Source organism: Trichosporon asahii (genome assembly GCF_000293215.1).
Source record: "Trichosporon asahii var. asahii CBS 2479 unplaced genomic scaffold scaffold00051, whole genome shotgun sequence".
NCBI lineage: Eukaryota > Fungi > Basidiomycota > Tremellomycetes > Trichosporonales > Trichosporonaceae > Trichosporon > Trichosporon asahii.
In genome coordinates this window covers 1366845-1381303 of record NW_014040873.1, presented here as the reverse complement: position 1 = coordinate 1381303, position 14459 = coordinate 1366845, and the positions used below count along the sequence as shown (strand labels likewise).

General features: G+C 60.6%; 5 protein-coding genes across 5 annotated transcripts; 3 read left to right on the top strand and 2 right to left on the bottom strand.

Annotated features, from left to right (window-relative positions):
• Nucleotides 1–113: 113 nt before the first annotated feature.
• A1Q1_02921 (uncharacterized protein) lies at nucleotides 114–1289 on the top strand (the record flags this gene model as incomplete). Its single annotated transcript, XM_014324150.1, has 6 exons — nucleotides 114–157; nucleotides 202–376; nucleotides 431–677; nucleotides 777–877; nucleotides 944–1094; nucleotides 1138–1289. The coding sequence occupies 6 exons, from the start codon at nucleotides 114–116 to the stop codon at nucleotides 1287–1289; spliced, it is 870 nt and encodes a 289-aa protein (XP_014179625.1).
• A 194-nt stretch (nucleotides 1290–1483) lies between these two features.
• A1Q1_02920 (Sulfate adenylyltransferase) lies at nucleotides 1484–3400 on the bottom strand (the record flags this gene model as incomplete). The annotated part of the gene is made up of 2 exons (XM_014324149.1): nucleotides 1484–3106; nucleotides 3287–3400. The coding sequence occupies 2 exons, from the start codon at nucleotides 3398–3400 to the stop codon at nucleotides 1484–1486; spliced, it is 1737 nt and encodes a 578-aa protein (XP_014179624.1).
• A 3046-nt stretch (nucleotides 3401–6446) lies between these two features.
• A1Q1_02919 (uncharacterized protein) lies at nucleotides 6447–7022 on the top strand (the record flags this gene model as incomplete). Its single annotated transcript, XM_014324148.1, has 1 exon — nucleotides 6447–7022. One exon carries the CDS (start codon nucleotides 6447–6449, stop codon nucleotides 7020–7022), a length of 576 nt encoding a protein of 191 aa, XP_014179623.1.
• Nucleotides 7023–7196: 174 nt separating this feature from the next.
• Nucleotides 7197–8375, top strand: A1Q1_02918 (uncharacterized protein; the record flags this gene model as incomplete). The annotated part of the gene is made up of 1 exon (XM_014324147.1): nucleotides 7197–8375. One exon carries the CDS (start codon nucleotides 7197–7199, stop codon nucleotides 8373–8375), a length of 1179 nt encoding a protein of 392 aa, XP_014179622.1.
• A 104-nt stretch (nucleotides 8376–8479) lies between these two features.
• A1Q1_02917 (sodium-potassium ATPase) lies at nucleotides 8480–13446 on the bottom strand (the record flags this gene model as incomplete). The annotated part of the gene is made up of 10 exons (XM_014324146.1): nucleotides 8480–8557; nucleotides 8649–8809; nucleotides 8938–9079; nucleotides 9127–9153; nucleotides 9312–9419; nucleotides 9474–9612; nucleotides 9758–10364; nucleotides 10420–10517; nucleotides 10560–12992; nucleotides 13160–13446. 10 exons carry the CDS (start codon nucleotides 13444–13446, stop codon nucleotides 8480–8482), a joined length of 4080 nt encoding a protein of 1359 aa, XP_014179621.1.
• Between the last annotated feature and the right edge of the window lie 1013 nt (nucleotides 13447–14459).

Genomic DNA, 14459 nt, shown 5'->3' with positions numbered 1-14459 from the left:
CTCAGACTTGTCAGTATGGATCGGCGGACTTGGCCGGATGCTTCCGTTGGTGGCCAACCGGGGACGTCTCGATCGTCATCGTCATCCACCATCTGTCAACATTGCACGCAACCATGTCACTCACCCCCGAGCAGCTTGAGCAGTGGGAGCGCGACGGGTGAATTATCAGCTTCGAAGTTAGGTGCATTTAGCTGACCTCAGATACCTCGCGCTGCCCGACTTCCTCTCGCAGGATGAGGTGCAGAAGCTCCTAGGACGGACACACGAGCTGCTCGATGCCTTCGACCCGGCCTCGCACCCGCTCACCGCGTTTAAGACCGGACGGCAAGATGGCGAGCATGTCGGGGACGACTACTTCCTAACCAGCGGTGACAAGGTGAGTCCTCAGACTTAATCAGCTGTTCGTGTTGCATCCTTGAGCTGACAGCAGATCCGCTACTTCCTCGAACCTTCAGCCCTGTCCGAGGCGAAGGACGGCGAGCCGCCAAAACTCCTCTACCCGCCCGCGCGATCAATCAACAAGATCGGACACGGTCTCCTCGCCGACCCTGTGTTCCGCGAGGTCACGACAAGCGACAAGGTGAAGGACGTCGCGAGGAGTCTGGAGGGTAACATCAAGGACCCGCGCGTGCTCCAGACCATGATTATCTGCAAACAACCCCGGATCGGGGGTGTCGGTGAGTCTGCGGCCGACACCTTACTCGACGTTGTCATCGCAGCGGGGGGTCGTGCTGAGCAAGTCCAGCTCGATTGTCCTTAGCCATAGCTAACCCCAGTTCCTTGCCACAACGACTCGACATTCTTGTACACTGACCCGCCGAGCGCGATCGGATGCTGGATCGCGCTCGAGGACTGCACGCCAGAGAACGGCTGTCTTGTAAGCTGTTGTGCTGTGCGCAAGATAAGCTGACACCAGTCCTTCCTCCCTGGATCACACAAGCAGGCGAAGGTACACTCGCGCTTCGTCCGCTCCCCCAACGGAGGGACCGAGTTTGAGCCCGTCCCCGGCGTCGAGAAGGGAGAAGAAGACTGGGACAAGATGGACGGATGGAAGGAGGTGCCCGTCAAGGCGGGTACGGCGGTGTTGATCCATGGTGAGTGAAGCTAGCAAGAGGGAATGGGTTGAGTTGACACCAGGCTCCGTCATGCACCGTTCACCGCCGAATCCGAGCGAGAAGACACGCATGATCTACACGTTCCATATGATTGATGGTGCTGAGGGGATCAAGTATGACGAGAAGAACTGGCTGCAGCCGGGACCGGAGGGATTCCACGCACTGCTGGCTTAGATGCAACTTGGTGTAACGGAGCACGAGTGCTCGGTACAACTCCACAACCGTGCGCCCAACGCTCAGTTAGTCTCTGCTCACGTCAGCACTCGCGGCCTTCGGCCGCTCTTGCTCGTGCCAGTGTATGCCTACTACTATACATTATGCGTGTCACGCGCAAAGTCTAAGAAATTCGGAAACTAAACTAAGTGGATCTAGGCGAGGAGGCCGGTGCTCTCGAGGGTCATGAGGATCGAGTGGACGACCTCGGGGACCGAGTCGGTGCGGAGGTCGGCGACAATGTCGGCGTCCTGGGGGAGCTCGTACTCGTCATCGACGCCGGTGAGGCCCTTGATTTCGCCAGTGCGCGCGCGCTTGTACAGTCCGCGGCGGTCCGCGGCCTCGCACTCCTCCAGGGGCGTAGCGACGTGGACGAGGAAGAAGTTGCCACCGGGGCCCTGGACGGCCTCGCGGAAGGCCTTGCGCGAGACATCGTAAGGTGCGGTCGGGGCGGCGATGACGGCGGCGCCGGCCTTGGTGAGCTCGGACGCGACGTAGCCGATACGCAGCATGTTGGCGTGCTTGTCCTCGCGGCTGTGGCCCGAGGTGCCGAGGTCGGGACGGATCTCGTCGCCGAGGAGGAGCGAGACGCTGCGTCCGCCGTGCTGCTGGAGCGTCACGCTGAGCGCGCGCGCAATCGTGTCCTTGCCCGAGTTGTGCAGGCCGGTGAGCAGGACGGTGAAGCCCTGCTTGGGGCGAGGGGGGTAGGAGTCGCGGAGCACCTTGACGACACCAGTGTACGAGAACCAGTCGGGGATGGCGGCACCGGTGCGGAGACGCTTGCGGAGCTCAGTGCCCGAGATGTCGGCCGTGGGCGTGCCCTTGGGCACCTCGTCGACAGGCTGGTACTCGTCCGAGCCGGGGAGGTAGGTCATCATCTGGAAGGGCACCATGTCAATGTGCAGCTCGTCCTTGTACTGCGCGACGAGCTCCTGGGCGTCGTACGGGCCGTAGAAGTCCTTGCCCTGCGAGTTCTTGCCGGGGCCAGCGTGGTCACGGCCGACGATGAAGTGCGAGGCACCAAAGTTCTTGCGGATGATCGCGTGCCAGACGGCCTCACGGGGACCGGCCATGCGCATGGCAAGAGGAAGGAGGGCGAGGTGAGCCAGTCCCTCGGGGTACGAGGGCATCAGGGCCTGGTAGGCGCGGACGCGGGTGTAGTGGTCGACGTCTCCGGGCTTGGTGAGACCGACGACGGGGTGGATGAGAACGTTGGCCTTGTGCTGACGCGCGGCACGGACGGTCAGCTCACGGTGAGCGCGGTGCATAGGGTTGCGGGTCTGGAAAGCGACGACCTTGCGCCAAGCGAGCTTGTGGAAGTAGGCGCGGAGCTCGGCGGGGGTGTAGCGGAGGCCGACGTAGTCGTAGTGCGCCGGGGCCTGGACAGCCTCGACCTTGCCGCCGACGTAGAACTCCTTCGTCCGGTTGTGCAGGTAAGCCACGGCGGGGTGAGCCAGGTCGTCGGCGCCCATGACCTTCTCGGCCTCCTCGGACTTGTTAGGCTTGTAGATGTCCTCGATCGTAAGGATGGCGAGGGCGGCCTCGTCACGGAAGTCGCGGAGAGCGACGCGGACGCCGGGGGCGAGCTGGAGACGCTCAATGTCCTCCTTCGAGACGTCGAGGGTGATCGGCATCGGGAAGAGAGTGCCCTGGCGGTGGCCGTTGGTGGGGGCCAGGCGGAGAGTGTCGACGACAGACTTGTAGTCCTTCTCGTTCATGAAGCCCTCGAGGGGAGAGAAACCACCGTTCATGATGAGCTCGAGGTCACAGAGCTGGCGCTGCGAATGTTAGCGCAATCCTCAATTGTGTGGGGCCGGAGGCTAGTCGACTAGACTGGGTGTGGGGCGTCGGAGTCGCGGGCGTCACTAACATCGCCGCCAGTTCCGCTCCGCTGACTGTATTCGCCATCGCCGCCAGTTCTAGCACCGCCGCTCCTCCGGCGCGCCGACTCCACTCACCTCGGTCAGGAAGATGTCCTGGAGGTGACGAGCCTCCTCCTTGAGCTCAGCCTGGCGGGGAGCGTCGCGCGCGACAAGGTCCTTGAGGACGCCTCCGTGAGGGGTGTTGGCCATTTTGATTAGTCTGGGTGACGGGGGTGAGGGGCCGAGGTGGTGAAGAAGAGGGTTAGGTTAAAGAAGAACAGATTCTCAGCAAGTCATTCAGATATAGCGGCGACACACTGCGTACAGTGGTGTCTGTACATGCAAAGCAGTCTTTTGCTCTTTGGGATATTCGTGACGTGCTCGGTGGACGCTGGCGTGCTTGCCTTCGTGCCCGGTCGGCGGGGGGCGACCCTTAGACTTTTGGACTGAAATTCCAGATAATCAAGACCTGCTCCTGGCTGATTTCCACGTGCGCAGGCCGTCTACATTACTCAGACGCCCTGAACCCCGCGCCAGGCTGGTCGTGCGGCGAGCGTCGGGAGATTACATCGGGTGTTAGAGAGCGTGGGTCGGGTCGGGCCCTGGCTGGCTGATTTTGGCTGGCGGTAGCGACCCTGGTCCTGCTGCTCTGGGACCAAAAGAGCAGAGGCTGGCTTCCGGGAAGTAAGCTAAGCCAGGCTGCATGCATGCGATCATTCTGCGCTAGAGGGGCCGCGTATGCATGCAAGCCTGTATGCGGGGCGACGGACAGAGGGGGGCAGAGACGAGGCTGGTTTTGCGGTTCCGTCGGTCAAATATGGTGCAGGATCACGCCATCGTCTCTTTGCCACGGACGATCCCTGTGCGCTCCAGGGTGAGAGATAGGCGATATGATAAAGGTCACGTGACGTGTCCACGTGCCGGATTTGTCACTTGGCAAGTCCGGGTGGATGACGTTTCAGCCGAAGAGAGGATGCGTTTGGGAATTGTCGGAACGACACTACGGTCAAGCTACGGTTCTCTGGGCCAGCCTCTTGATCCAGGATCTTGATCGACCGAACACGACTGGACAACGCGCTGCACCCCACCTTGGTCGAGCCAACCCCGCTCACTTTGGGTCCTGACGAACCCCGCAGACCGGCCCCCAGGTCTTGCGCTCAGTAGTGGGTCAGTGGAGCGACCGACGGCGGGGCAACGGGAAGTCACCGCTACCCCGCCATACACTAGTGTCTGGAATCGGGTGCCTCGCTTGATGGTGCACGTTCAAGCTCTGCGTCATCCTCTCCCAGCTACGACCAGCTCACGAATGCGGGAGCCACTCGGCACCTCCCAGACGACCGGTACTGATAAGGTTGGGAGTGCTCCACTGTCACCTAAGATCTTTCCCAAAACGTCCTCTTACCTGAACTTCACTGACTGTTTCAAGAGGAGTGAGCGCCGGGTGGCTTGTGCTTGCTTCTTTTGTCCTTCTGTGGCCGTTTTCGCGGGCGGTTGGTGTGTCGTTGGTTAGAGATGTGCTTCTTTCCGGCGTGTCTGGCGTCATCTCTTGGCGACTGGGCAGAAAGAAGGACAACGTACGAGCGTAGAGAGATTATTGACGCACGGACGCACTGACAGACGACCGCTGACGATTTCTGACGAATCTGAGTCGCATGGTCTATGCAGGCTGTGCCTTCTGCACTTCTGCTCAGCTGCTCATTCAGCACTTGAGCTTCTTCCATCCAGAATCAATGTTCAACTGCAAGGTTTACAGATCTGTCGTCGCTCACATTCCTCGACTTCGAGGTACGAGTGGAGCTGGAGTGACCCCGTATGTCCAGAATTCGCGAGGGAGCAGGTAGAAACGTGGGTGCTGCCATGCTGGAACGCAGATCAACCTTACCATAGCTATGAGACGGTTGTTTCGGTCCTCTACACTCTCCCAGAAGACGGACGAGGACCGTCTCTCGGTGGCAACACTGCCAAGCAATGTGTAAGGGCTGAGTCGATGATGAAGGATCACTCAAGGCGTGCCAAAAATGATGAGCTGGGTTTCCTGCAACTGCCTGCAACGCTCGCCTGGCGCCACAGGCGCCTCTGGATTCGGCACTCGAAGTCTCATGAAGTGTGCACCCGTTCGTCCGTTCATGTAAATCGCAATGTGCAGAGCACTATGTTGATAGCTTCGGTTGCTCGCCGTCACTGAGTTGAACACCACCACAGCCGGCTCCAACCCTGCAAGTGCGGGTATCTTACCCTCTCTCGACCTTAACGGGCTTGACGTTTTAAAAGTCGACTCGGTATCGGAGACGACCCTCGCTAGATCCAATGTCTCCCACGGTGACACATCGTCGTTCTCGCGATCATACTCGTCTTGCACTTCCGCCCCTCGGGGATGTAACGCCAGGCTGGCGTCGGTGTTCCGCCGGAACAGCCGATATAGGATGACTAACTGCTGTGATCTGTTTGTCCCTAGAGAAGCTATATTGCCAGGTAAGTACTCAATAGGGATAAGGGGTGCATGGTGCCGGCTTGGTCTCAGATGGCGACACTTCGGCGCCCAGAGCCAGAGGATGAGTCATGAAACTTTGACCAGAGCCTCGGCGTATTCAGACAGCTCAGCGGCAACGTCGCCGCCACTTGGTCGCTCCTCACGATCGATCAGAGAGGCATGACGCTGGGTTCTGCAACCTGGACCATCGTCTCGGCACAACTGCCTTCTCGAACACTGACTTCTTATGAATCGTCCCGGACGAGAAAGGATTAATCACCGATCGCGGGCAAGATAAGACTAAAACCTTCGGCCGAACCCTCCTCCCTGAAAGGCAGTCGCGGGCTGGCACGGGGCAACGCTGACGCTCATATGGACACAATGCATGTGGAGGAACGATGCCAAGCACACCCAGTTCGACGGAACATCGTTGACACGCTGCGGTCGCCCGCCTTGGCACTATTCTCTGACGCTAGTGTGCAACTGAACCCGATCCGAGAGAATGCTGAGCAATGAGATGCTAGCCGATGGAAACTTGTTGGATTGACTGACAACACACCCGATATAAACCTCGTACAATGTCTCTTCATCCTAGTCACCTGAACGAACGAACGAACGAACGAACGAACGAACGAACGAACGAACGAGAAGGTAATGTCCCGATTCTGCGGAACATGCCTGGGGCGTGGATCTGGTGCTGATGATTAGGACTCAGCCATGGAGTTCGTGGCGCGACAACACGCCGCAAACAGCACAGCGAGCGGCACAGCGAAAGCGAAGGACCCAATGATGCAGCCGGCCGGCCCGGGCCTGCCGCCTCTATTCGTCTGGCTGCCAAAGCTGCACTCACGGAAGGCGTTCTACATCCTCTGGTGGATCCTGGCGGGCATCGTTGCGGCGCTCACTCTCCTGCGTGTGGTTCGGTTCCTCCGAGCGCGTTCCATTCGGCGAAACGTGGCCGCTCTCCGGCTCGGTGCCCCTTCTGCCTCGACACCCGATCCAAAGGCCATCACGGCGGACAGAGCAACGGCGACGAGAAGAATGATCGGGCTCATGAAGGGAATGTACGCGGGGTATCGCAACTGGGCACACGTCCGTGTCCCCCTCGTTCTGTTTCCGAACCACACAGCGACAGAATACTTCTGGACCGCGGCTTATCTCGGCCTCGTCCTCGGCTTGACAATGTGGGGATCAGTGTACAAGGGCAAGATGAACTATACCCGCGTGTTCGGGCTGGCTGTGAGTTTAGCGAGTGGAGCGAGCGCAGTGAGCGCGGCGAGCCGCGAGCCGCGAGCCGCGAGCCCCATTCCCAATTCCCAACAGCAGCCCCAGTCTCAGCCACAGCGAGCGATGCTGTATTAATAGCAAGTGTGCGCTGACACCCAGTCCATCTCGCAACTCCCCTTCATCATCACCCTCTCCGGGCGGAACAATCTCATAAGCCTGCTGACGGGTCTGAGCTACGAGCGGCTGAACTGGCTGCACCGCGCGTCGGCGCGGACCTGCGTCCTGACGGCCTGGGCACACTTGGGCGCCATGCTTGGTGTCGGCTTCGCCCCCTCCCGGACCTCAACCACGGGCGGGCTGGCACTGGCGGCGCTCAGTCTCCTGTTCCTGTCCTCGTTTGGACTCTTCCGCCGGCTGGCTTATGAGGGCTTCATCGCGCTCCACATTCTCCTGGGTATTGTGCTCCTGGCGGCACTCTGCGTGCATCGGCCCATGTATCGCGCGTGGGCTTGGGGTGGGTTCGTTATCTGGGGTTTTGACCGGATCGTTTCGCTGGGGAAGATGGGATGGGCGAGTCGAGCCGGCAAGACAGGCAAGACCGGCAAGACAGGGGCCGTGGTTGAAGTCCTAGGAGCTGATGTGGTGAAAGTGACTGTCACGACTGGCATGAAGTGGACCCCCGGGCAACACATGTTCCTCACCATGCCGAGCATCGCACTGCAACAGCATCCATTCACCATGGCCAGTCTCGCGAGCGCCGCGAGCAATGCGAGCGATGCGAGCCCTGCAAGCCCGGCGAGTGATGCCAGCGCCGCGAGCGACACGAACGCCGCGAGGGAAGGAGGCCAGGCCGTCTTCTTCATCCGCGCACACAAGGGTTTCACCCGCCACCTCCTCTCCCACCCCGGCCCACACCGATGCCTCGTCGACGGTCCCTACGGCATTCCACCCGCTCTGACGCATTATGCCTCTGTCACTTTACTAGCTGGCGGGACTGGGATCAGTTTTTGCCTTGCCCTCCTCCTCGGCCTGGTCCGGGATGCGAGGAGGAGTGATTCGGCGGTTGGCCTTGTGCATCTTGTTTGGAACACACGGGATGAGGATGCAGTGGCGTGGATCAAGGGGATGATTGAGATGGAGATGGGCGGGAGTGCTGGTCGGATGGAGGTTAGAGTCGATGTACATCGGACCAGGAGGGGGGTCGAAACTGCCACACCGTCTGTGGTCAGCGACAAGGACGAGCAGGGTGAGAATGACGCTCTGGTGAGCGTTATCAATGTGCTGGAAGGACGGGCCGACGTCGAGGGCACCATCCGCCGAAACATTGCCAGTACCCCCAACGATGCAGGAGGCATGGCTGTGGTAGTGTGTGGTCCTTCGTCCTTGAACCTTGAAACGCGACGCGCCGTGTGTGCTGTGAACACACCCTCGGCCGTCGCCAAGGGGCAACCCCCGATCCACTTCTACTCTGAGCAGTTCGGCTGGTAACTGTAGCCTCAGCAGTACTGCCATAGCGAATAGACGAGTCAGTATGCAGCACAGCCTTGCTTCAATCTTCGCATACATCGCATCTATCGCTGCTGAGCATGTGCTTAGGCACCCTCCTGACCAGGCTTGCGGGAGAGGATCTCGATCCAGTATCCGTCGGGGTCGTAGATGAAGGCGATGTGCTGGGGTCAGCTGTCTCCGGCAGTACCTAGCTGGGAGGGGAAGCGAGAGAAGGCCTAATGCAGCAGCCCTCGCTCCGCTCGGCCAACTTACGCGCATACGGCCCTCCTCGGGGCGCTTCTTGAACTTGACGCCGAGCTCGTCGAAGCGCTTACACGCGGCGTGCAGGTCGTCGACAGCGATACAGATGTGGCCGAAGCCGCGGCCGGGCTCCTCGTTGCCGCTGGCGTAGCCCTTGAAGTTGGGGTCGTTCTCTGTCTGTCAGCTTCAGGGAGTCCACCCAGCTGGCATCCACGACAAACACGCCGAGGTGCTCCCCCCGTCCACTGTTCCTGACATTCCGCAAGCTACTGCCCACCCTGACCCCCGAGCGACTACTCACCAGTGCCCCAGTTGTGGCAGAGCTCGAGGACGCCCTCGCGGTTGGTAAAGTTGTCGCCCTTGACCTCCTTGGAGGCGTTGGCCTTGTCGCCGAATCCGGACGGGTAGCCGAGGAAGTAGTTGGTGAAGTCGCCGCCGTCCGACTTGCGGAAGCACTGTGACGTCAGCTATCTCCCTGTGCGAAGCTCACCTCCATGCCGAGGACCTCCTCGTAGAACTGGGCGTCAGCTAAGCCCGAACGGTGAAGCTTACCTTCAAGGACGCCTTGGGGTCCTTGATGCGGAACTGGGAGTCAGTTGTGGTCTACTGGGTGGGCAGCGGGGTGCGAGGAAGGCGTACCCTGACGTCAGCTCAGCTCACACGGAATCAGCTCACATGGTGTGGTTGAAGATGTAGGTCTTGGGGTCGGACTTGATGGTCGACATGGCGGGCGAGGATGTGCTGAGGTGTCGGGCTGTGGTGGTGAGAAGGGAGGGAAGACGCCTTGTGGAAGACATTCAGGTTGCAAGATGCAAGCGGTGAGTTGCGCGCGCTCACATGTGCTCTGTCAGCTGTCAGACTGGTCAGCTGCTCACCCTGGCGCGGCATTGGCGCGCCGGCAAGCGGTCCGGCGGCATTCAACCTTATGCGATCCCCCCATCCGAGATTCCCGAAAGCCACTGACCTCACATCGCTGCTGCGGGCAAGACGTCATGCATGCATTGCTCTATCGTCACGATCTATAGACAAGACTTAGAATCTCTATGGGTTGTTGTTCGGGTCACGGATTATAGGAAGGTTCGTCATAATGCACACTGACATTCCAGCAGGGGCTGTCTCACCACGCAATCTTGGCGAGGAAGCCCTTGGGCCAAGTGCGCACGCAGTATTTCCTCGCCTCGTCGAGCAGGAGCAGGGCCACAGCAAAGGCGATCGGGATGAAGATGTACTCGACGGGGACGCCGCGCGTGACGAATGCCTTCTGGAAGAAGGGCACGTAGGAGAAGAAGAACAGGAAGGCGATACTCGCCGCCATGGCGCAGGGCACGAAGAGGTTGCGCGCCGGGCCCCAGAAGGGGTTGTGCTGGAAGATACTCAGGCGGCGGGTGCGCGTCGCGAGCAGGTTGCCCCACTGCATGAACACGAGGGTGAAGAAGTAGACGCTTTGCGCGCGCGCGACTTGCTCGTTGAAATCGTCCGCGTCCAGGTCGGGCGGCAGGCCGCCGAAGGCGAACACAATCTTCGAAAAGGGGTAGCCCGCACGCTGCAGGTACCAGAACGCCATGGAGAAGGCGCACAGCGACTCGAGGACACCGAGCACGGCATAAGCGTGGAAGAGGAGTTTCCAGTTGACGAGCTTGTCCTTCTTGATGTCTCGGGGCGGGCGGAGAAGGAGACCGGTCTCGGGCTTCTCGAAGCACATCGATACAGCAGGCAAAACGTCGGTCACTGGACGTCAGCTCAGCTCCAGGAGACATAGCTAGTGGAGGAGAAGTCTACTTACAGCAGCAGACAAGGATCATGTCGATCGAGGACATCATCTGAGGCAGACCGAAGAGGACGCAGATGAGGATGGGCGTGAGCTCGGAGAACGAGCCGGCACTGAGCGTTAGTTGTGCTCCAATCGGCCGCCAATCAACTTACGGGAGGAGGTAGAGAATCGTCTTCTTCAGGTTATCAAACACGAGCCTTCCGTACGTGACAGCGACGACCATGCTGCTGAAGCTCTCGAGGAGCACCAGATCAGCCGCCTCCATGGCGACATCAGAGCCGCCGCCCATGGCAATCCCGACGTCTGCCGCCTTGAGACTCGGCGCGTCATTGACGCCATCGCCCGTCATGCCGACGACGGCCCCGCGAGCCTGGAACTCCTTCACAATCCGGAGCTTTTGCTCGGGCGTAGTGCGCGCAAACACGATCTCGGGGTACGTGCATGCCTGCGCCCACTGGTCTTCGGACATTTGCATGAGGTCCGAGCCGGAAAGGACGAGGGCGCGGTCGACAGGCGCAAGGACTGCTTCTTCCGTACTCAGTGTGTCAACGGGCTCGCACCCCTTGCCAATGTCGGGCAGGCCGCCGTGGAGTTCCGGCGCTTGGCGGGGAAGATCGGTGAGCGTTGCGCGGCGACGTGCAGTGACGATGCCGCACTGCTCGGCGATCGCGACGGCCGTAAGCGCAAAGTCGCCAGTGACCATGAAGACTTTGATGCCCGCGGCGCGGAGAGTACGGATCGTGTCGGGGATGTCGGGCCGAGGGGGGTCGACGAGACCGAGGAGACCAACGACAGTCAGATCCTGGTTGAGTGAGAGATTGACGTGGTCTGCGAACTCGTCACTGGCCGTGTCCCAGCCCGAGAGCTGGGAGGCGGGGATGACACGCTTGGCGACGAGGAGGACGCGCTGGCCCTTTGCCGCCCAGCGTTCCTGGACCGCGACGAGCTGGGCGCGGCGCTGCTCCGTGAGGGGCAGCGAGGGACCACCGGACGCATCGTTGATGGAGCTGCAGCGCTTGAGGAGGACATCGGGCGCTCCCTTCGTGAGCAGGATGGCGTCGCCATCATTAAACGCCTCGTACTGAGACACAGGGGCGGGATTGCCGGTCAGCTTGCCTGTCGAGCTCGGACGGAGCAGCTTGAGCATGAACTTTGTCTTGGAGGAAAAGTTCATCTTGAAGATCTCGGTCCACTCGCTCTGGGACTCGGACACAGGACGCAGGAACTCGGCCCAGCGGAGGATCGCACTGTCGGTCGCGTCGCCGTGGACCTTGCGCAGGCCGAGGGGCTGGTCGAGCGTCGATGCATCGAACGAGGCAGCGTTGCATACTCCGGCGACGGCGGCGAGCTGGCGCACGGAATCGGCACTGTCATGCTGCGCCACGATCCTGTCGCGGGCGGCCAGACTGTCCATCTCGTCCTCGAATACAGCGACCGAGGTGACCGTCATCTGGTTCTGCGTGAGCGTGCCCGTCTTGTCAGAACAGAGCACGGAGACGGAGCCCAGAGTCTCCACCGTCATGAGCGTCTTGCACAGCACCTTGTTCTTGGCGAGCGTGCGCGCAATGACGGACAGAGACACAGTTACGGAGATGGGTAGGCCTTCGGGGATGAAAGCGACGCAGACGGAGACGACGTTGATAACGAGCGTTGAGGCGGACATGAAACCCTTGTGTTTCGGGTTCAGCCACGCGGCCCACAGAATGATGATGATGAGGGCAATGGTGAGCGCACACCCGACAATGATCCAAACAAAGTGTGCGATCTCGCGCTGCAGCGTCGTCAAAGCCGGTCCGCCCTGTGCCGAGAGCGCAGCGATGCGGCCGAACACTGTGTTGTCTCCCGTCTGGATCACGATGCCGAGACCGCTACCTCCGACGCAGAGCGTACCCTGCAAACCGATGTTCTTGGACTCGAGAAAGTTATCGTCCGTCGTGTGTGTTACGCCCGCAATCGGCTCCGACTCGCCCGTGAGCACGGCGCGATCGAGGCGGAAGTCGCTCGAAGTCTGGAGGAAGCGGACGTCGGCAGGGAGCTTGTTGCCGAGCGAGATGTAGACCAGGTCGCCGGGGACGATCTCGCGACCCTCGATCTGGACCTGGGCGCCGTCACGGAGCACCGTGACCTGCTGCGGGAGCAGGTTCATGATGGACGCCATGACCTTGCCAGTCGACCAGTCCTGGTATGCATTGAACGCGGTCTGGATCACGATAACGATGAGCAGCACGACGGCGAGGGCGAGGTTGGCGGCCGAGGGGTTGGGGTCGCCGAGCGGGCGCCACGCAATGAAGCAGAGTACCGAGGCGATGAAGAGGATGGTGCCGAAGCCGCCGAACACGTACCAGAACCACTTCATGAGGACATTGTTCGACGGAGGCGTCATCTCGTTGTATCCACTGGAGTTCAGGCGGCGCTTCACCTGATCCCGGTCCAGACCCGCCTTGGGGGACACGTTCAGGCGCTGGCACACTTCCTTGTCGTCCAGCTTGTGCCAGTCGAGCTCCGTAAGCTCGCGCACAGCGGTACGCTTTGCCTCGGTCTGCTCCGGGTGGCGGAGCGAGTCGGTCACATGGATCGAGAGGGTCCTGCGTGTCAGCGAACCGAGGACGAAGTCCGAGGGAGCCGTAGGCGAAGTCTGAGGGAGCTGGGTAACCGAGGACGGAGTCCGAGGGAGCTAGGTAACAGAGGACGGAGTCCGAGAGCAAAGTCCAAGGGTAGTTGAGGAAGTGGCGCTCGACCAAGAGAGACTCACCTGAACTCGCCAACCAGCCTGCTAGTCGTATCCACCTGCCTCGGCCCCGCGCCTACCGAATTCTGCCTTCTGAGGCGTAACTCGCGCTGCGCCGTCTCGTCATCCTGGATAGTGACCGAGCGCGGAATGGCGAACTGTGGATGAGCCTGCTGGCCGCTTGCGCCAGTATGCGTGGCCTTTTCGGCGTCAATCTCGTACGCGACCTCGGGGAGGATGGTCTCGGCGCTGGCGGAGCGGCCCGACTTGATCGAGAGGGAGTCCTTGGCGTCTTTGTCCTTGTCCACCATTGTGAGGGATTATGGAGGGGTTGGGGGTGAAGGAGGGGGAGGGATGGAAGGGAGGAGGAGGGCAGGGGTGCTCCGGTGAGGGAATAGAAAGAGGGGAGGAGGTTGGGGAGTGAGAAGGGGAGAAGCCAGCTGGGATGGGGGGAGTGCTTCTCGAGATTCTTGAGCTTTATACGAGCACTAGCGCGTCAGTATGTACCCGTGAGTGAGTGGGCATGAGCTGTCAGTGTGCTTGCGGTGAGGGCACAGGGGCAAGAGGCAAGAGGGCATGAAGGCGCGACAAGTGAACTACGCCCCAGAATGGGACACGAGCTAAAGCTAGGCGAGGATCAGTGTAGTGTGAGCCACTGACGCTCGGCGGCGCTGGGTTCTATCTCACATCCCGTTGGCCATTGAGTTGCGTTTGGCGCAGCATGCTGGGCAAATGTTGGCGCGTTCGCGTGATGTCTGTGACGCCAGGCGCGCCAGGCCGTCGCCATCTCATCTGGCGTGCGACCGGGGGGTAGGGGAACTCGCCGCTGCTATCCTTGGAACCGTGGGCTTTGGGTTGCTAGGTCGCTCGGTAGTTACTGGGTCGCTCACTGGATCACCGGGATCAAGCTAACTCCAAGCGACATCCTGGGCGGTCTTCTGCTGCCCCTTGACCTCTGCTGTTTGCGTGCTGCCTTGCTGCCTTGCTGGCCGTGTTGCGTATGCTGGAGAGAAAGGAGCAACACAACGATGAGTGTGACAGAACGCCGATATGCCGGACGAATGAACAAAATCCCTCTATTGTGTAGATCACTTTTTGCGGCATTCTGGGCGAGCCCCTCATTTTGATACCGAGGCATCGAAAGGGGAACGGTCCGATTGCCGATGGATCTCGGTGCACTTGGCCACAGCCACTTTGACAGCCTTCACTGCGAACACGGTTGACACGAGGTCCACGAGAACCGTGGATAGCCAGATGGACGCGATGTGGATCACGGGCTCCCCGACACACCTGGGGACGCTGGGGAACGATGTGACACGGGCAG